The sequence below is a fragment of the Hyperolius riggenbachi genome, chromosome 1 (assembly GCF_040937935.1).
Source record: "Hyperolius riggenbachi isolate aHypRig1 chromosome 1, aHypRig1.pri, whole genome shotgun sequence".
Classification (NCBI taxonomy): domain Eukaryota; kingdom Metazoa; phylum Chordata; class Amphibia; order Anura; family Hyperoliidae; genus Hyperolius; species Hyperolius riggenbachi.
The window spans coordinates 552,256,479-552,277,213 of NC_090646.1; the positions used below are offsets into that span (position 1 = coordinate 552,256,479).

Below are 20,735 nucleotides of genomic sequence, written 5' to 3' on the forward strand. Positions count from 1 at the left end.
CTATGACTGTAATGATTGGTGTCAGCACGCAGAGAGAATCTGATTCTTGGTGATCTGCAGTATCACCAAGAATACAGATATATACCTGATTATTGATGATCTACAGAATCACCGATAATACAGATATATTGCTAACCTCTGGACACCTGAAGCGTGTAAGTGTTTGGTGTAACAGTAGTAATTGGACCACTGGGGTAGCAGGTGGTCCAATGAGTAGAGACAGACTCTACTGCAGTCAAGGACTCCAGGAGAAGGAGACCCTGACTGATTTTGCAGCAATGCCCCCTCTGAGGAGCAGGGGGGCCCTGCAGGAAGGCTGAGCACCCAAGGGGTGGGTGACAGCCAGAAAGCTCGAGCAGGCCGGGTCGGCAACACACAGACAGATAAAGTACAAAGACAGGAAGCTTATTCGGTATCCAAGGCAAGCAGGGTTTGGCAACAGGTAATCAGAAATGCAAGGTACCGAATCAGAAAGCAGAGGGAAAGTCAGGAAAGCAATAAGTCATAACAGATATCAAACAATGCCTAGTCTGGGTGTGAGGTCCGTGGTCTCTAAACCCTGGAACTAGTCTGATGTATAACAGAATGATAACACTAGTTCCCTAGTCTGGGTGTGAAGTCCGTGGTCTCTACACGCTGGAACTAGTCTGATGTATAACAGAATGATAACACAAGTTCCCTAGTCTGGGTGTGAGGTCCGTGGTCTCTACACCCTGGAACTAGTCTGATGTATAACAGAATGATAACACAGGTTCCCTAGTCTGGGTGTGAGGTCCGTGGTCTCTACACCCTGGAACTGGTCTAAGGAATAACACAGATGATACACAGTATTCCTAGTCTGGGGTGTGAGGTCCGTGGTCTCCACACCCTGGAACTGGTCTAAAGAATAACACAGATGATACACAGTAAACTGGTTAAGTGTGGATTCCCAGGTCCACCTGGCTCCACCACACTGAAGGATCTGACTAAGGTCTGAGTGCTAACACATAGGTATTCGCAACGCCAGACAACCAGCAACTGAACAGCAAGAGATATATATAGTAAAGCGCTCCACAGCGCCGCCCAGTTCCCATTAACCAATCACCTGCTGAGCTGGGATCAGCTGACCGCCTCGATCAGCTGACCCTTCTCCTATTGGCACAAAGAGCCTGTCTTGCGGCGCGCGCGCGCGTAGCTCTCCATCTGTGTGCACTACTAGGTCCAGACAAACCAGAAGCATGTTGCTGCGGGGAAATCGCCGCTCTGTGCGCGGATTCCGCCGCATCATTGTCAGAACGGTTTCTCCGCAATCCGTCACAATGACCAAGTTGGTGATATTATAGTTTAACAGTGTGCTGACCAGGAAGCTGTTATGGTTTAATGGCCATTTTCAAAATGGAGGACGGAGAATCCCATTGATCACAGTGGATAAACAGGATGCAGGAGAGGAGAAAGGGATTGAGGAGTAGAGTACACAGGATGTAAGTATGACCTGTGTATGATTATTTTCACTTTTATTTTTCAGTTCAGGTTCTCTTTAAGAAAACAATTTAAAAAATTCATTGTTTCTCAGTTTTCGGCCATTATAGTTTTAAAATAATACGTGCTACTGTAATTAAAACACGTATTTTATTTGCCCATTTGTTACCTCATTTAAATTATGTCCCTATCACAATGTATGGAGCCGATATTTTATTTGGAAATAAAGGTGCATGTTTCAGTTTTGCGTCCATCACTTATTACAAGCCCATAATTTAAAAAATAACAGTAATAATCCTTTTTGACATACATATTAAAAAAAAGTTCAGTCTCTAAGGTAACTATTTATGTTTTTTTTAATTGTTTATTTTTTACTTTTATATTTTTTACAAAAAACATTTTTGTGTAACTATTGGTGAGTGTGGGAGGTAAGGGGTTAATTTTAAAGGTAAATAAATGCATTTACTGGAAATTTTTATTTCCAGATGTAATTTTACTATTTGGCCACAAGATGTCCTTGCATCTCACTTCTGTATGCATAGTATTACTACACAATACGGAAGTAGTGAGCGGACATGAGAGCATGGGCTTTGTGAAAGACGGAGCCATCTCGTAGACGGCATTGGTCTTTCATACGAGGACTTAGATCAATGAATGGGAACTGCATTTCCATTCATTGATCTCCGGGCTAATGGGCGGCGGTGGGAGCGTGTGCGGGAGCGCGCACCATCATGTACGGGGGCGATCGGCAGCAGGGGAAGCATTTTGGATGTAGCAGCTATGTCTAAAATGCTTAAGTAGTTAAATAGGAGCTTTAAAGGGAATCTGAAGAGAGGAAACTCACTTCAGGCTTGACATTTTCTTACAGGGGCACTATGGCGAAACATTGTAAAATTTTAAATATGTGCAAACATATACAAATAAGAAGTACATTTTTTTCAGAGGAAAATGAGCCATAAATTACTTTTGTCCTATGTTGTTGTCACTTACAGTAGGTAGTAGAATTCTGTCAGAAGTGACAGGTTTTGGACTAGTCCATCTCTTCATAGGGGATTATTAGGGATTTATTTATTTTCAAAAGCACTTAGTAAATGGCAGTTGCTCTGTCCAACTGCCAAAAAAACTGTGTAGTAAACAGGGAAGCTGGCCAGCTGATGCTTTAACCACTTTACCCCCACCCGTACGAATTTCTCCGTCCCTTTTTCCATCCTTTTACCACCAGGGTTGGAGAAATCCGTACTTCCCGTGCTCCCAGCCTCTTTGTACTTCCTGCAGAAGGATGCTTGCAGGTCGCATAAACAAAATGTTACTGTGGCCACCTTGTGGCCAAATAGTAAAACTACACCCTAAAGCATTTTTCACATGCAAATACATTACTTATACACAAAAAAATTAACTCATTACCTCCCACACTCCCCAAATTTTTTTTTTTGTAATTAAAACATTTACAATTAAAAAAAATACATAAATAGTTACCTTAGGGACTGAACTTTTTAAATATTTATGTCAGGAGGTTACAACACTGTTACTTTATAAACTATGGGCTTGTAATTAGGGATGGACGCAAAACTGAAAAAATAATTCTTGGCATAATGTCCCACCTAAAGAAAGCCTAATTGGTGGCGGAAAAAACAAGATATAGTACATTTCATTGTGATAAGTAATGATAAAGTTATAGACGAATGAATGGAAGGAGTGCTGAAAGGTGAAAATTGCTCTGGTGCTCGAAGGGGTAAAACCCCTCAGTGGTGAAGTGGTTAAATCCTTTTAGGGAATATCTTTATAAAGAATAAAATCCTTGCTAAGAATCCCCTATAAAGAGATGGACTAGTCTAAAACCTGTTGCTTCTGTCAGATTTCTACTGCCTACTGTAAGTGACAGCAACATAGGAGAAAAGTAATTCATGACTCATTTTACTCTTGAAGAAACGTACTTATTTGTCAATGTTTCCACGTATTTTAAATTTTAAAATTTTTCGCCATTGTGCCCCTTTAAGTAGAGGAAAGACTCTGGATACCATAGTAACCTGTACATACTCATGAAATACATAGAAAATATAAAGGCTGTATGTGCCAGTTGTTGTTAAAAAGAAACAGAAGGATTTACAGAGTTATATCAGCAAGAGCAAGTGTAGTATGGTTCAGTGTTAGTCGTGGAGCAGATGTGCAAACATCAAACCAACAAATGTTGATTCAGCTAATACTCTCAGTAACTAACTGTACGTAGTTTATTACAAGCTTTCAAAACTTTTCATCTTCAGGCATGATACAGAACTAGCAGGGGTCTAGTCCTGGAAAAAGAAGTGAGTGAACCTACCCGGAGAATTTCTGCGCCGCGTGCCAAAAAAATGGGCGTGGTCAAGCACACCATGGGCGTGGTCATGGGTGGGGCCAAATATACATGACCTTAGCAGTGATGTAAAAGGTCTGCCGAGGAAGTTTGAGCTCTGCCGTAGTGTATCCCCCAAAAATAGATGTAATCTAACAGCATTTCACCAAAAAGACACATAATCTGGTAGAAGTTCCTCCAAAATACAGATAATATGGAAGTGGTTCCCCCAAAATAGACAATGTGGCAGCAGCAGTTCCACCAACATACACATAATTTGGAAGCAGTTCCCCAAAATACGCGAAACCTGGCAGCGGATCACCCAAAATACACGTAACACCCAAAGGACATATAATCTGGCAGTAGTGGTCCCCCAAACATACACAATCTGGCAGCAGTTCCCCAAAATACATGTAATCTGCCAGCAGCCGTTCCCCTAACATACACATAATCTGGCAGCTGTTCCCCAAAATACATAACAGCGGTTCCACAAACATGCAGATAATCTGACACCAGTTCCCCCAAAATAGGTAGCCAGGTCTATAGGTGTCCCCAGTATAAGTAGCCATGAGTATAGTAGTCCCCGGTATATGTAGCCAGAGGTATAGTTGCCTAGTATATGTAGCCAGGGGCAGAGCCGAGGCATAGGCTGGAGAGGCTCCAGCCTCAGGGCGCAGTGTAGGAGGGGGCGCACAATTCATTCAGCTGTCATTCCTAATTGTGTATGAAGCAGAAAGAAATAAGAAAAGGGGATACATAGCAGTGACTGCAAGCCAGATAACTAGATATTAAGGTGTTGGGGAGGTTGTGGGCCCTGTGGCCCTCTTAGTCTAATAGCAATCAGTGTGTGACAGCTGGGGTGGGAGGGATGGAGGGGCGCACTTTGGTGTCTCAGCCTTGGGTGCTGGAGGACCTTGTCCCTGCTCTGGCCAGGGGTATATGTGCCCAGTATATGTAGCCAGTGGGATATGTCCCCAGTATATGTAGTCAGGGGTATATATGCCCAGTATATGTAGGCAGGGGTATATGTGCCCAGTATATGTCGCCAGGGGTATATATGCCCAGTACATGTAGCCAGGGGTATATATGCCCAGTATATGTTGCCAGGGGTATATATGCCCAGTATATGTAGCCAGGGGTATATGTGCCCAGTATATGTAGGCAGGGGTATATGTCCCCAGTATATGTAGGCAGGTGTATATGTCCCCAGTATATGTAGGCAGGTGTATATGTCCCCAGTATATGTAGGCAGGTGTATATGTCCCCAGTATATGTAGGCAGGTGTATATGTCCCAAGTATATGTAGCCAGGTGTATATGTCCCCAGTATATGTAGCCAGGTGTATATGTCCCCAGTATATGTAGGCAGGTGTATATGTCCCCAGTATATGTAGCCAGGTGTATATGTCCCCAGTATATGTAGGCAGGGGTATATGTCCCCAGTATATGTAGGCAGGTGTATATGTCCCCAGTATATGTAGGCAGGTGTATATGTCCCCAGTATATGTAGGCAGGTGTATATGTCCCAAGTATATGTAGGCAGGTGTAAATGTCCCCAGTATATGTAGCCAGGTGTATATGTCCCCAGTATATGTAGGCAGGTGTATATGTCCCCAGTATATGTAGCCAGGTGTATATGTCCCCAGTATATGTAGGCAGGGGTATATGTGCCCAGGTTACCCAGGTGTGCCCCCAGCCCCCCACCCGGAGGGAGCAGAGAAGGCGAGCTATGGGGACAGTGGGGATGGGCGGACATCTCCCCCCATCCCTCACCTTTGTGCTCCCCTTCCTGCCTCTCCCCTCCAGCGTTGTTAAGTGTCGGGCCCGGAGGCGAAAGTGGGCGGAGACTTACCTCGTTCCAGACGCAAGGGACGCTCCACTCTGTGTGCGGCTAGTCTGGTCTTCTAACCGCACACAGAGCGGAGCGTCCCTTGCGGCTGGAAGAAGGCGGAAAGTCTCCGCCCACTTTCGCCGCCGTGCCCGACACTTAACAACGCTGGAGGGGAGAGGCAGGAAGGGGAGCACAAAGGTGAGGGATGGGGGGGGGAGATGTCCGCCCATCCCCACTGTCCCCATAGCTCGCCTTCTCTGCTCTGCTCCCTCCACACAAGCCAGGGTGAACGGCGTTCACTCTGAAGAAAAAGTGGGTGAACGCCGTTCACCCGCGTCCACGCAGGACTCGACCCCTGAGAACTAGATTAGAATGTTAGTTTTGTAGGCACCAATAACAAATTGATAGGTTGTGTACAGAAACGAGGATGATTTGCTAAATAATTCAATAGAAGATAAGCAAATTATTAACAAGCCAGATACAACTCATCAGCCCAAATGTATCGAACACATACAACAAACCCTTTCTATAATTGTTAGGAGGGGTGTGCAGCCACTAGGGATGGTCAGAAATGCTGATTTCCGATTCCGTGGTACATCCGTGGTTATTTCCGCCAATGCCAATTTCCAATCTGAAATGTGGACATTTCAATTCCGCTGAATCCGAATGAGCATCCCTAGTAGCCACTCCATAAAACTGTTATGCTGTTTATGCACAGCCTGGCACATTAACCTTCCTGGCGGTAACCGCGCAGGAGGATTTCTCAGGCCCTGCTGGGCCGATTTGCATAATTTTATTTTTGCTACACGCAGCTAGCACTGTGCACACCGATCGCCACCGTTCCGCAAAGATTCGCCGCTACCTGCAGCGCCGCCCCCCCCAGTCCCCATGCGCTGCCTGGCCAATCAGTGCCAGGCAGCGCTGAGGGGTGGATCGGGACTCCCTTTGACGTCACGACGTCGATGACGTCGGTGACGTCATCCCGCCCGTCGCCATGGCTAGAGTTTTGGTGTAAAGAGTTCTTTTTTTTTTAATGCTTTTTAACCAATACGCACAGGGAGCGTGGAGATTGGGGAGGTATCTTATTTCCCTCATTGAAATTGTGCTCTAAAGACAGGCAGAGAATACAGACATAGTCATAAATCTTTTATGTTTTATGATTTATAGTATCTATATATACACACATAAAAAAGAAAGAGAAATGCGCTTCCTGAGAATGTAATTAGAAGGAAGCATTGTCTTCTTCTAATGCTACATATAATGAACAAAGTTAAAAATAAAAGAGTCTTTTGCTTTACATCTTGCTCATTGAGGAATAGCGTTCCTCTTTTCCCTTTTTTCTTTAATTTGATGATTCAATAGAGGATTATGTTTCTTGTAAGTAAATGACATTTGAAATCACCGCATTCCTTGTGATCTTCATTTAGAAGGCCCTTGGAAGTCACAGAGGAATTCATCAAACAGTTTAATGCTGCAGAAGAGCTGGAGGATCAAGAGCATATGCTTGACTCTGCCAGGAAAATACTTCATGGATGCAAGGTAACAAAAGTTTAAGATGTTTTTAAGTGGAAGCTGTGCAAAAGTATGCTCATTCTATTATCCGGCATATTTTGTGACTCATCTTCATCCTATAAAGAAAATGCAAATAATGCTTAGTTAATTAGAAGCTTGCAATCAAGAATAAGTGGTTGCACTTAGCATCCTGGGGGGAAAAAATAAACAGGATACCTGGGTTGAGTCCTGTTTATTTCCTGCTTTCCTGTGACATTGACTATAGCTGGCACACGCTGATCAGTTGGAATGACCGATTTCACACAGCTTTGTCCATTTTGATGGAATTTGCTTAAAATATTTTCCTTTCCGCTAAAGTGATCGATCTCAAGAGAAAAATAGTTTGCAGAAAAGCAGACACACTATTAAAGCTGAAGCCGTCTTGTTAAAACTTTTCTATAAACACGTATCAGTCCTGAACTAATGTTTTTACACTTTAATGTTTTTAAAATACATATTTCTGTTTCAATAAATGTATATTGATACTACAAGAAAAGAGCAGACAAGTGCAAACAATTTGTGCAATAGCTTGTAGCTAAAGATTGGTAAATTGTACATAACAAACTATATATATATATAGATAGATACAGTGGTTTGCAAAATTATTCAGCCCCCTTGAAGGTTTCCACATTTTGTCATATTACTGCCACAAACATGAATCAATTGTATTGGAATTCCATGTGAAAGACCAATACAAAGTGGTGTACACGTGAGAAGTGGAACGAAAATCATACATGATTCCAAACATTTTTTACAAATAAATAACTGCAAAGTGGGGCGTGCGTAATTATTCAGCCCCCTTTGGTCTGAGTGCAGTCAGTTGCGCAATAGACTTCAATGGGGAGGCGAACTTTGAAAAATAGAAAAAAATATGCTGGCCAGAAAAGTGATGGAAAACATGTTTCAAGGGGTCTAACACCTGGATCCCCAGTTGGCGTAGTGGGATAGACACCAAAAGTCCTGGGGAAAAATCTGGATTTGACGCAAAGCAGCGTTTTAAGGGCAGAAATCACATTGAATGCTAAATTGCAGGCCTAAAGTGCTTTTAACCTTCCTGGCGGTAAGCCCGAGCTGAGCTCGGGCTATGCCGCGCAGGAAGATATCTCAGCCCCTGGTGGAGCGATTTGCTCCATTTAAAATGCTGTACGCGCAGCTAGCACTTTGCTAGCCGCGCGTACAGCTTGATCGCCGCCGCTCTGCGGCGATCGCCCGTACGCAGCGGCGCAAGAGGGCCCCCCCCCGCCAGAGCCCTGCGCTGCCCGGACCAATGAGTTCCGGGCAGCGCTATGGGCTGGATCGGAGGTGTCTGACGTCAGGACGTCGGCTGACGTCCATGACGTCATTCCGATCGTCGCCATGGCGGCAGGAGAAGCCAAACAGGGGAGCGCGTTATATACGCGTTCCCCTGTTTGCTATTGATGCCGGCGACGATCGCACTAGAGGGACACATGCGCCCTCTAGTGGTGTTTCATGTAGCTACCACTCTGGTAGCTTTACATGAAACACAAAAAAATTTTTTTTAAAAAAAAGGATTTTTGCCATTTTGTCAAAAAAAATTAACCGCCAGGAGGGTTAAACATCTTGCATGTGTATGCATCAAGCAGGGAGTGTAATTAGAGTACTGCTTCACACTGACACACCAAACTCACTGTGTAATGCACCGCAAACAGCTGTTTGCGTAGTGACGGCCGTGCTGGACTGGTGCGCAACATGGCCAGAGTGCAGGCCATGGCAGTTTTCCAGCCCATATGGTTGCCGGGCTGTGGTAGCTCAATGATAGAACAGTGACTGTCCAGCTGATCAAATTTGGTCTGTCCACAATGAAGCAACGACCTTATTATCTTCTTGTATGTAGGTAGGCATAGGTAGGAGTCCCAGTATAGGTAGGTAGGCATAGGTAGGAGTCCCAGTATAGGTAGGTAGGCATAGGTAGGAGTCCCAGTATATGTAGGTAGGCATAGGTAGGTGCCTCAGTAGTTAGCTAGGCATAGGTCGGAGACCCAGTATAGGTAGGTAGGCATAGGTAGGTGCCTCAGTAGTTAGCTAGGCATAGGTAGGAGTCCCAGTATAGGTAGGTAGGCATAGGTAGGAGTCCCAGTATAGGTAGGTAGGCATAGGTAGGAGTCCCAGTATAGGTCGGTAGGCATAGGTAGGTGCCTCAGTAGTTAGCTAGGCATAGGTAGGAGACCCAGTATAGGTAGGTAGGCATAGGTAGGTGCCTTAGTAGTTAGCTAGGCATAGGTAGGAGACCCAGTATAGGTAGGTAGGCATAGGTAGGTATCTCAGTAGTTAGCTAGGCATAGGTAGGAGACCCAGTATAGGTAGGTAGGCATAGGTAGGAGTCCCAGTATAGGTAGGTAGGCATAGGTAGGTCCCCTAGTATAGGTAGGTAGGTGTCCCTGTATAGGTAAGTAGGTGCCCCAGTAGTTAGGTAGGTGTCCCAGTATAGATAGTTAGGCAGGGCCTGGCTGGCACAGTAAAAACAATTACCAAGGTCCAGCTGCAACAGATAGGGCTGTATAATGTCAGTGTCAGTGAGCAACACACACACAAAAAAAAAACCACATCAGGAGAACATTAGCGCTCAAAAGAGCTGTTGAGGGGTGCTATTTTAGCAATAACAATCAGCCAGGAGCAAGCCAAGAGCCTAACTAATCTTTCCCTAGGAAAAAAAAAAAATCTGCAGCAGCTCTCCCTAGTCTGTCTATCTGCAGCAGGCACACGAGTGAGTGTCATAGCCAGCGAGCCTGCCTTATATAAGAGGGGGGGGGGGCTCCAAGGCTTAGTGTAGCCTGAATGGCTACAATGTGCCTGCTGACTGTGATGCAGAGTGTCAAAGTTGACCCTCATAGTGCATTATGGGGCGAATCGAACTTCCGCAAAAGTTCACCTGGTCCAGGCGAACGCGAACCACCAAAGTTCGCCTGGAACCGTTCGCCGGCGAACCGTTCGCTACATCTCTAGTAGCAAGAAGAAAGACATTATTAACAGAAAAGCATAAGAAGTCCCGTTTTCAGTTTGCCACAAGCCATGTGGAGGACACAGCAAACATGTGGAAGAAGGTGCTCTGGTCAGATGAGACCAAAATGGAACTTTTTGGCCAAAATGCAAAACGCTATATGTGGCAGAAAACTGACACTGCACATCACTCTGGACACACCATCCCCACTGTCAAATATGGTGGTGGCAGCATCATGCTCTGGGGGTGCTTCTCTTCAGTAGGGACAGGGAAGCTGGTCAGAGTTGATGGGAAAATGAATAGAAACAAATGCAGGGCAATCTTGTAAAAAAACCTCTTGGAGTCTGCAAAAGACTTGAGACTGGGGTGGAGGTTCACCTTCCAGCAGGACAACGGCCCTAAACATAAAGCCAGGGCAACAATGGAATGGTTTAAAACAAAACATATCTATGTGTTAGAATGGCCCAGTCAAAGTCCAGATCTAAATCCAATCAAGAATCTGTGGCAAGATCTGAAAACTGCTGTTCACAAACGCTGTCCATCTAATCTGAGCTGGAACTGTTTTTCAAAGAAGAATGGGCAAGGATTTCAGTCTCTAGATATGCAAAGCTGGTAGAGACATACCCTAAAAGACTGGCAGCTGTAATTGCTGCAAAAGGTGGTTCTACAAAGTATTGACTCAGGGGGCTGAATAATTACGCACACCCCACTTTGCAGTTATTATTATTTTTTATTAAATGTTTGGAATCATGTATGATTTTCGTTCCACTTATCACGTGTACACCACTTCGTATTGGTCTTTCATGTGGAATTCCAATAAATTTGATTCATGTTTGTGGCAGTAATATGACAAAATGTGGAAAACTTCAAGGGGGCCAAATACTTTTACAAGCCACTGTAGATAGATAGATAGATAGATAGATAGATAGATAGATAGATAGATAGATAGATAGATAGATAGATAGAGCATCAATAGATACCGGTAAATATATAGATGGATCGATACAGCATATATGCAGAATATATATACATATACACTGCTGGTGGAATAATGGAAGTCCATGAAAGTCAATGCTGCCACCAGCAGGCAGAAAGTGGCAGAGCACCATTCTTAACAAGGCCTAAGAAAGGCTGTAAGGAAGCGTAATACCCACATTATATTTGATATCAGCTTTGTTCTTTATCTTACCACCTTTCCATGTGGCCTACAATATGTATGGTGCACAACACAACAAATAGGAACTAGATTGGATCAACACCAAAGAAATATCCTAAAAGGCTTTGCTAAATAGGGATTCTCCCGTCATTTCAAATTGTGCAACATTCAAGATCATTTATGCCCAATAGAGCATGCTCCAGAGCATGTAACCAACAGACTTGAGGTACTCAGGTCCAGGGAGATGTTCTTTGATCTTCAGGCTGAGGACTGTCCAGCCTGAGGGCCTCAACATCTGTCTGGAACATAATTATGAACTAGATTCTTACATGAGATGCGTCATGATGGGCCTGATTATCTCCATACCCTTCCAATCCTATCCCCCACCACCCACCCAGCTCAACACAATCTGATAATTTTGTCCCAGGCAATGCCAGTCTTATGAATTCACTTCTGAGTAAAGTGGAAGTTTGATTATTAACCCTTCCAGTAACTTTAAACATTCATATACAGTATTTTATTCCTATTAGTGCTATGCTGTGTTTAATGTTTTAGACCACAGATGAAATTTGTGTTTCATAGTTTATGCGATTGCCATATATTATGGATGTGTTTCTAAAATGGGATTTGAAAACTGTTGCTTGCAAACAAACTGTGACCATTTAAGTAGAATACAGTCCACAAAAAGTACAGTTTTGAGCTGTTAAATCCCAGTTTTAGCCATTGTAAAAGAAAGTCCATTTGACAATCTATTTTTAATAAGCCGCTTAGTTACAGCAGAAAGCATGGGGCACACAATGGACTTCAGTATTGTGCAGCATAGATTCAGAGAAAAGACTTGTGGATAATAGAAGCATAATGGAAATGGACACAAAAGGCAAAATTTAGCACTGCTTTACCGATGTGAAAACACCGTGCGTGATAATTATGTGTGCACAAATGGACATTTACCACCTCCTAAAAAATCAGTCTCCTAGTGCCTTCACCACAAATGGTTGTCTACATGGGCTCATTGTTACTAGCAATAATACCTCAGTGAGAACAATGCAAGCACGATTGTATACTTACGGCCAGTTTTCCTTCTGTACATTAGTCTATTCTGAGCATTCCTGTGTGTAAGCTGTGCTTCTGCTTATTCTGTTATTTGAGAAAAAATACTTTCTATTACAATGTTTTTATAAAACTAGATAAGTTCACTTTCAATAAAACATTGATGATACTTGAAAACATTTGGGATCCCTGGCTTAAAGAGACACTGTAAAGTAAAGAAAAACCCTCTGGGGGATACTTACCTCGGGAGGGGGAAGCCTTAGGGTCCCAATGAGCCCTCCTTGTAGCTTTAGGGAATCCAGCGCTGGCTCCCCCGAATCCTCCCCTGACAAGCTTGACAAGGCTTGATATATTTACCTCTCCGGGATCCTGCGCAGGCACAGTAGCAGTTCTTTGTTCAGGCTAAGCAGAAAAGCGGATTAAACGGGTTCGGCTATTTCTGCCTTAACCGGAATGAAGAGCGGCTAATGTAGCAGGATCGCGGTAGGTAAACCGTGTTTACCTTGCCGCACTTCGGGGGACCCTGGCACTTGCACGGAGGGACGGAGTCGGACGGGGAAGCCTTGTTAGGATCCAGAGGCTTCCACCTCCCAAGGTAAGTAAGTATCCCCCAGAGGGATTTTTTTATTATTACAGGTTTTCTTTTAGCTGGAGCACCCCTCATTGGAGGACGCTTTGATAACAAGGCTATGATATACTTTGTCTCTTCTTTCCTTACTTTTTCCTCTTTCCTACTTCCTTTCTCTTATCTTTTTGCTCTACCAAGAGATTCGACCCACCTTCTCCTAGGTGTTCTGCCTATATTCAGAACACAAAGTCCCATAACCCACTAGTCCCTTTCCTGCTGGACTAGTTCCCCTACTTAAAGTGAACCTCCAGACTAAAAATCTACTCAGCGGCACTGAAAAGACTTTGTGTTTATTTAACAGTTTCACAGCATCAGAACTTTGTTTTTCTTGCCCAAGCCTCATTTTTAGCTGCACAGAAGCTAAGCTCCCCCCTATCAAAGAAATCTGCCCGGGCATTTTTCCCCTGATGCTGCGCAAAGCATGATGGGATTTCTGATGTTGTTGTTCTCAATGCCTAGTGTGCGCAGCTGGAAGGGGTGATCAGGACACAGGACAGTTGGAATTGTGTCTCAGGCTCCCTGTCACCTCCTTTCAACCAAAAAGATGGCTGCCCCCATGAAATCACAAACATTTGCCTGTTCTTTTAAAACAGGGTGGGTATATTACCTATCTATTTTAATTTACATAACTAATGTAACTTAATAGCAATATGTTTGTTTAGGCTGAAGTTCCTCTTTAATCTAATATATGCTCCAGAAAGTGGGTTGATGTCCCCTGGAGCACAAATTAAGCCCACATTGGCAAAACTGTACCAAGAAATGTTTATGTTAATACGTGTTACATTGTTATCATTTGTGATTAATGTATATGATATTTAATTATGACATTCTTCATGTTTCTCATGTTATATTGTTGTAAAACAATACAATTTTTGAAACACAAAACATTGATGATGCATACACCAATCAGCAACAACATTAATACCGGTAACAGATGAAGACAATAACATAGATTATCTTGTTGTTATTGTTTTGAAGGCATTGTGGTGAAAGCAAGAAAGATGGAAAAACATTAGTTTCTGAGTGACTTTGGAAAGAGCCAAATTTTGATTGCTAAACAATAAATGTGCAACAAATGGTAGTTCACTCAATATAAGGAGCACCTGAAGCTGGGCAAAAGCAGAGAGCAAAATTTTAACCTCTTGAGGACTGCAGGGCTAAACCCCCCTAGTGACCAGGCCATTTTTAGCAAAATAGGCCACTGCAGCTTTAAGACCAAGCTGCAGGACCGCACAACACAGCACACAAGTAACCCCCCCCCCCCTTTTCTCCCCACCAACAGAGCTCTCTGTTGGTGTGGTCTGATCACTCCCCCATGTTTATTTTTTTTAAAATAAATATTAGAGTTGTTGTTGTTTTTTTTAAACCCCTGTTACTTTAAAAACCCTCCCTCCCTCCCCCAGCCAGCCAGCCAGCCAATCATGGCGATCAGCTCTCATAGGCTTCACCCTATGAGAGCCGATCGCTCTCTTGTTCCCCAGGGGGACAGCCGTGTCACACGGCTGTCCCCAGTGCAGCGCTGCTGCTGATCGCGCTGCACCATGTAAATAGACGGCGATCATGCCATCTAACAGTTTCCCGAGCAGCAATAGCCGTTCGGAGACTAAAGGCGGGGCGGAGCTCCGCCCCCCAAGCAGAAGATGCGCGCGCAGCCTGTCGGCAAGAGGTTAAGTCACCTCAGCTTAAATTCACAGATAGCCAATGCATGTACACAACACCCAAAAAAAGGACAAATTGTTGGTTCCACATATCACAGACATGTGGGTAAGCCTCTCAGCCATCGGCAAGGCCAATGTCATAGAGAATTTCCTAAGCTAACGGTGGATGCACCCTACACATAGTATTATTATTATTATTGATTTATAAAGTGCTAAAATATTCCGTGGTGCTGTACAGAGTAAGAAACAAACATGGGGTACATAATAATACAGACATTAGTATACTCAAAATATAGACACTGGTGTTACTTAATACAGAATTGGTAGGCATAGTAATTACAGTGCAAAATGTAGCATGATGAACAGAATGTATGGCTAATTCCAAGACACATAAGGGCGAGATAGCCCTGCGAGCTTACAATGTAAAGTGTATTCACAATTGTACAGATATCTGTTTGTATTAAATGCCGGAGAGCAGACTTACCTGAGATATGTGGAACCAACAATCTAGTTTTTTTAGGTATTATGTGGATCCATTGGCTATATACTAATTTTGCAAATAAAAATCTAACTAAACTTGTAAACCCAAGCAACAGTATACAGATTCATACTTCCCAGAATGATAATTTCTCTGGCTGTAAAATTGGCTTAGGTCTTCACAAATCAGGGGGCACATTTTCCAGCACTGTCTCAGGGCTTTCTCCACTGATCCATTCATTACCCGGGGTAGGAGAGTGCATATCTGTGGGAATGCACTGGTGAGAGTGCAGGGGATGCCATGTTTTCCTGTATTCACTGATTACTTCCACTCATGATGTCCTGCCAGTAAGCTATTCCAGTGCATCGTGTAGTCATATTTAGAGCACAGCAGGTATGTCTACTCAATACTCGATCTTAATATGCTTACTAAACATATAGCTGCTCTGATGCTGTTTTATTTTATCCTGTGTAATTTGAGGGTTTCGGAGGGAGAATATTGTTTATTTTTCTCTTTCAGCTAATGAGAAGTAAGACAAGAAATCTGCCCTTCATTATGTTACTCTGTCCCTTATTTAGGTGAATGTAATGAAAATGCCAGAGCAGGAGTGGGGCATCTTAGTAGTGGCTATTGAGGCAAGTCATAGCTTTCTACGTGTCATGTCCAGGTTTATAGAGAGATGTGAAAAGACAGTCTTTACTTCCGTTACTCTACTTTCACACAGGACTAACTGACACAGAAGTTTATGTCCGTTCAGGCACAAGTAAATCTTAAGCCAAAGCTCTAAATGAAAGGCATATTCGCAGTATGGGCTAATTGCTGACAACAATAAATAAACTCATGCCAATGTATTGGAGGCATTTCATAAGCTTGTAGGAAGCTAACATGTCACAAAATACTGACAAGAATGCCCGGTACTCTTTGCAGTGGTAATACACTGTAAACACAAACTAAAGTACCCAAGGCCAGATTTATACTTTTCGTGCCTCTAGGCTAAGTATGTTGTGGCTTCCCCTTCATGTACAGCAACAGTCTCCCATTCAATGTGCAGCCCCCTCTTTCATGTGCCTAATCCATGTACTGCAGTCCCTCTGCTTCATAAACAGCGCCTTTGGACACCAGTTTCCCTTTTTCATGTGTTGCTCTCCATTTTCAGCCTCCCTTTTATATGTAGCAGCCCCTCTTTCATGTCCATGTGCCTCCTTGGGCTGCAGCCACTCAAGGCCGGGACTTTGTAGCCTTTCCAGAAATGTGGCTCTGAAAGTACCAATATTTTAGCACTATATTCGGGTTCCATTTGATGACAAAACCTACATTTATTTGATTTGTGTTTCTTCTTAGAGGAGATCTGGACTTTATTCCAAGGGCTGTGAAGGTCATGTAAACCTGCCCCTTGCCTGGACGGAACTCATTTTATTGGCCCAGTGTAAAGGCAGAATTCAGGAAGGTGAGTGTCTATTATTTTGTTCTACTTTGGTTGATAACATTATGAGCCGGGATGCCATAATGCCGTTAAAGTCATTACACTGATTCTCCTCCTCGTCTTAGAGATTTTTCATTTTACTTACCTAATAGCCTTGCTGGCTTCAATGAATACGCAGCTCTCTTTATAGATAGTCTTCTAGCTATATCATTAGACTAATAAAATGAAAAGCTGTCTCTGTGTTGTAAGTGCATCCCTGTTGTGATAATGCTTCTCCCCATTATTTCTTACCAGTGCAGTGGGATTTGTAATTTAAACTTATACATTAGCTCTGGAGTGATTTACTAAGGGAGGTGTGCAGGGAAGACAGTGGAATGAAGTTGCTTTCATAGAAAATATGAAGACATGCAGGCGATTTAGCAGATAGGATATGCTAACAATGTGGCCACAGGCTTAGAGGTGGCCCGAATGGTTAGCCGGCGAACGGTTCTCGGCGAACTTCCGTGGTTCGCGTTCGCGGAGAACCACAAACTTTTCCAGAAATTCGATTCGCTCCCATAGTGCATCATTAGGGTCAACGTTGACCCTCTACATCACAGTCAGCAGGAACATTGTAGCCAATCAGGCTACACTCCCTCCTGGAACCCCCCCACCCCCTTATATAAGGCAGGCAGCATCAGGCTTTTCACTCACTCGTGTGCCTGCAGTAATTAAAAGAATACTTAAGTTTCCTTAAAAAAATGACTTTTAGTCACCCGAGGCTCCCCTCAGCCCCCTGCAGCTGAACGGTGCCCTCGCCGTGTCCCTCCGATGCGCCTGGACTCGCCGGCGGCCACTTCCGGTTTGGCCGTCACCGGCCGACAGGCTGGGAACGAACGCGGCTGATTAGCTGCGTTCCCGGCCGCAATAGCGCCCTCTATAATGCTATTGCGGCCGGGAACGCCAACAGCCTGTCGGCCGATGACGGCCAAGCCGGAAGTGGCCGCCGGCGAGTCCAGGCACATCGGAGGGACACGGCGAGGGCACCGTTTAGCTGCAGGGGGCTGAGGGGAGCCCCGGGTGAGTAAAAGTCATTTTTTTTTTAGGAGACTTAAGTATTCCTTTAAGAAGGGAGAGCTGCAAAAAAAAAAAAAAAAGCACCCCACAACAGCTGTTTTGAGAGCTAATCTTGTTCTTGTGATCTATTTTTTTTGTTTTTTTGTGGCCCACTTGCATTATATACAGCCCTGTCAGTCAGTCGCAGCTGGCCTTTGGCCCCTTGGTGGTATAATTACTACTGTGCCAGGTGCAGATTTGCAATACCCATCACTGCATATAACTACCTGTTGTTCACAGTGCACCCACCTACCTACGTGAGCGCACGCAGTGTCACTGTGCCTGTCCGGTACCTGTCTGTGTGTGACAGGTGCACATTGTAATACCCATCACTGCATATACTACTTACCTGTGGTTCACAGTGCACCCACCTACCTACGTGAGCGCATGCAGTGTCACTGTGCCTGTCCGGTACCTGTCTGTGTGTGACAGGTTCACATTGTAATACCCATCACTGCATATACCTACCTGTTGTTCACTTCAGTGCACCCACCTACCTACGTGAGCGCACGCAGTGTCACTGTGCCTGTCCGGTACCTGTCTGTGTGTGACAGGTGCACATTGTAATACCCATCACTGCATATACCTACCTGTTGTTCACTTCAGTGCACCCACCTACCTACGTGAGCGCACGCAGTGTCACTGTGCCTGTCCGGTACCTGTCTGTGTGTGACAGGTGCACATTGTAATACCCATCACTGCATATACCTACCTGTTGTTCACAGTGCACCCACCTACCTACGTTAGCGCATGCAGTGTGATATTTAATACCACCAGTCACTGTACTTGTTCACGGTACGTGTGTGTGACAGGTGCACATTTGTAATACCCATCACTGCATATACCTACCTGTTGTTCAGTAAACCCACCTACCTACGTGAGCGCACGCAGTGTGATATATAATACCACAAGTTACTGTACCTTTTCACGGTACGTGTATGTGTGTGTGTGACAGCTGCACATTTCATACCCATCACTGCATATTCCTACCTGTTGTTCAGTGCACCCACCTACCTACGTGAGCGCACGCAGTGTGATATTTAATACCACCAGTCACTGTACCTGTTCACGGTACGTGTGTGTGACAGGTGCACATTTGTAATACCCATCACTGCATATACCTACCTGTTGTGTTCAGTGCATCCACCTACCTACGTGAGCGCACGCAGTATGATATACCACTCCGTGCATACCTGTTAACTGCACCTGTGTGACTGCACATTGTATTAGTCAAGTCAGTGCATACCTTTCACTTCATCCCCCCGGTATTGACAAAACGGAAAAAACAGGTAGAGGCAGACCCAGAGGAAGGCCTTCCGGCAGGTCTGTGCGAGGTCGTGCTGATGTGATTTCATGCGGCCCTGGACCAAAGTACAGTGCTCAGAAGAAGGCACATCCCATCAACTCCCAAGATTGTCAGGACGTGGTTGACTATTTAACACCGAACACCTCATCTTCCGCAGCCACCAGCGCTACTACAAGCACCACATCCACTGCATTTGACACTTCGCAGGAGTTATTATTGTTACAACAAGATGAAGGCGCTAAGCAAGTTACACCACCTCATATGTCTGAGTTAGGTGACACTTTGGACGTAACGTATGAGGAGGAGGATGATGCTGTTGGTGCAGTATTGGAGGTGTCTGAGGCAAGTGAAGCTGGGCAGGATGATTATGATGATGATGAGACGGATGCCACATGGGATCCGAAGAGACAAGACGATTAAGGGGACAGTTCAGAGGGGGAGTCAGAGAGGAGTAGGGGGAGACGAGTTCCTGAAAGAAGCAGGGGGAGCTCATCGTCAGAAACAGCTGGTGGCAGTGTCCGGCGCCTGTATCGCCACCTATGGACAGCCAGCCAACATGCCCTTCAACGTCAGCTGCTGATGCCACCATAGTGCCATCACCCCAGGGGGGCTCAGCGGTTTGGAAATGTTTTAATGTGTCTGCCTCAGATCAGAGCAATGCCATCTGTTCTCTCTGCCTCCAAAAATTGAGCCGTGGAGAGACCAACACCCACGTAGGGACAACTGCCTTACGAAGGCACATGCAGAAAAGGCACAAACTACAATGGGAAGAGCACCTGAGCAAAAGCAGCACACAAAAGAAAAGCCACCCTCCATCTTCTCTTCCTCCTTCAGGTGCAGCATCTTCAGCCGCTTTCTCCCTTGCACCTTCACAGCCACCCTCCTCCACTCCGCCTCTGACCTTGAGCGGTTCCTGCTCCTCTGCCCACAGCAGCCAGGTGTCCGTGAAGGAAATCTTTGAGCAGAAGAAGCCAATTTCTGCCAGTCACCCCCTTGCCCGGCGTCTGACAGCTGGCTTGGTGGAAGCTGTTACCATACCAGCTGGTGGACTCTGAGGCCTTCCGTAAATTTGTGGCCATTGGGACACCGCAGTGAAAGATACCAGGCCGCAATTATTTCTCTAAAAAGGCGATGCCCAAACTGTACCGTGAAGTTGAAAGGCAAGTGGTGTCATTTCTGGCACAAAGCGTTGGGTCATCTTAGACATGTCTTGCCTCAAAGCGGAGAGTCACACTTGAGCAGCTCTCCTGGCTGCTCTTAACAAACAGGTGGATCAGTGGCTGACCCCGCACCAGCTGGAGATCGGCAACGTGGTGTGTGACAACGGCAGCAATCTCATTTCCACTTTGAATTAGGGAAAGCTTATACATGTACCCTGCATGGCACATGTGCTGAATCTAGTCATTCAAAGATTTGTGTCAAAGTACCCAGGCTTAGAGGACATCCTGAAGCAGGCCAGGAAGGTGTGTGGGCATTTCAGGCGATCTTACACGACCATGGCACACTGTGTCGAGATTCAGCGGAGAAACCCTTAAAACGCTGCTTTGCGTCAAATCCACATTTTTCCCAGGGACTTTTGGCATCTATCCCACTCATCCATGCAAAAACTCAGATGTTAGACCCCTTGAAACATCTTTTCCATCACTTTTGTGTTCAGCATAAGTGTTTCTAGTTTTCAAAGTTCGCCTCCCCATTGAAGTCTATTGCGGTTTGCCAAAGTTCGCGCGAACCGAACTTTTGTGGAAGTTCGCGTTCACGTTTCGCGAAATGAAAATCGGAGGTTCGGGCCATCTGTACACAGGATTGCCTTCTTT

At 44.8% G+C, this 20,735-nt stretch overlaps 1 protein-coding gene across 2 annotated transcripts in view; it reads left to right on the forward strand.

Moving 5' to 3' along the window:
* The window catches only part of TMEM232 (transmembrane protein 232), a 299,472-nt gene that overhangs the window by 86,131 nt on the left and 192,606 nt on the right, over positions 1-20,735 (forward strand). For both annotated transcript variants that reach the window (XM_068247370.1, XM_068247365.1), the window contains exons 3-4: positions 7,045-7,156; positions 16,439-16,544. In XM_068247370.1, coding sequence (XP_068103471.1) covers positions 7,045-7,156; positions 16,439-16,544 — 218 coding nt within the window. The remainder of the gene's footprint in view (positions 1-7,044; positions 7,157-16,438; positions 16,545-20,735) is intronic.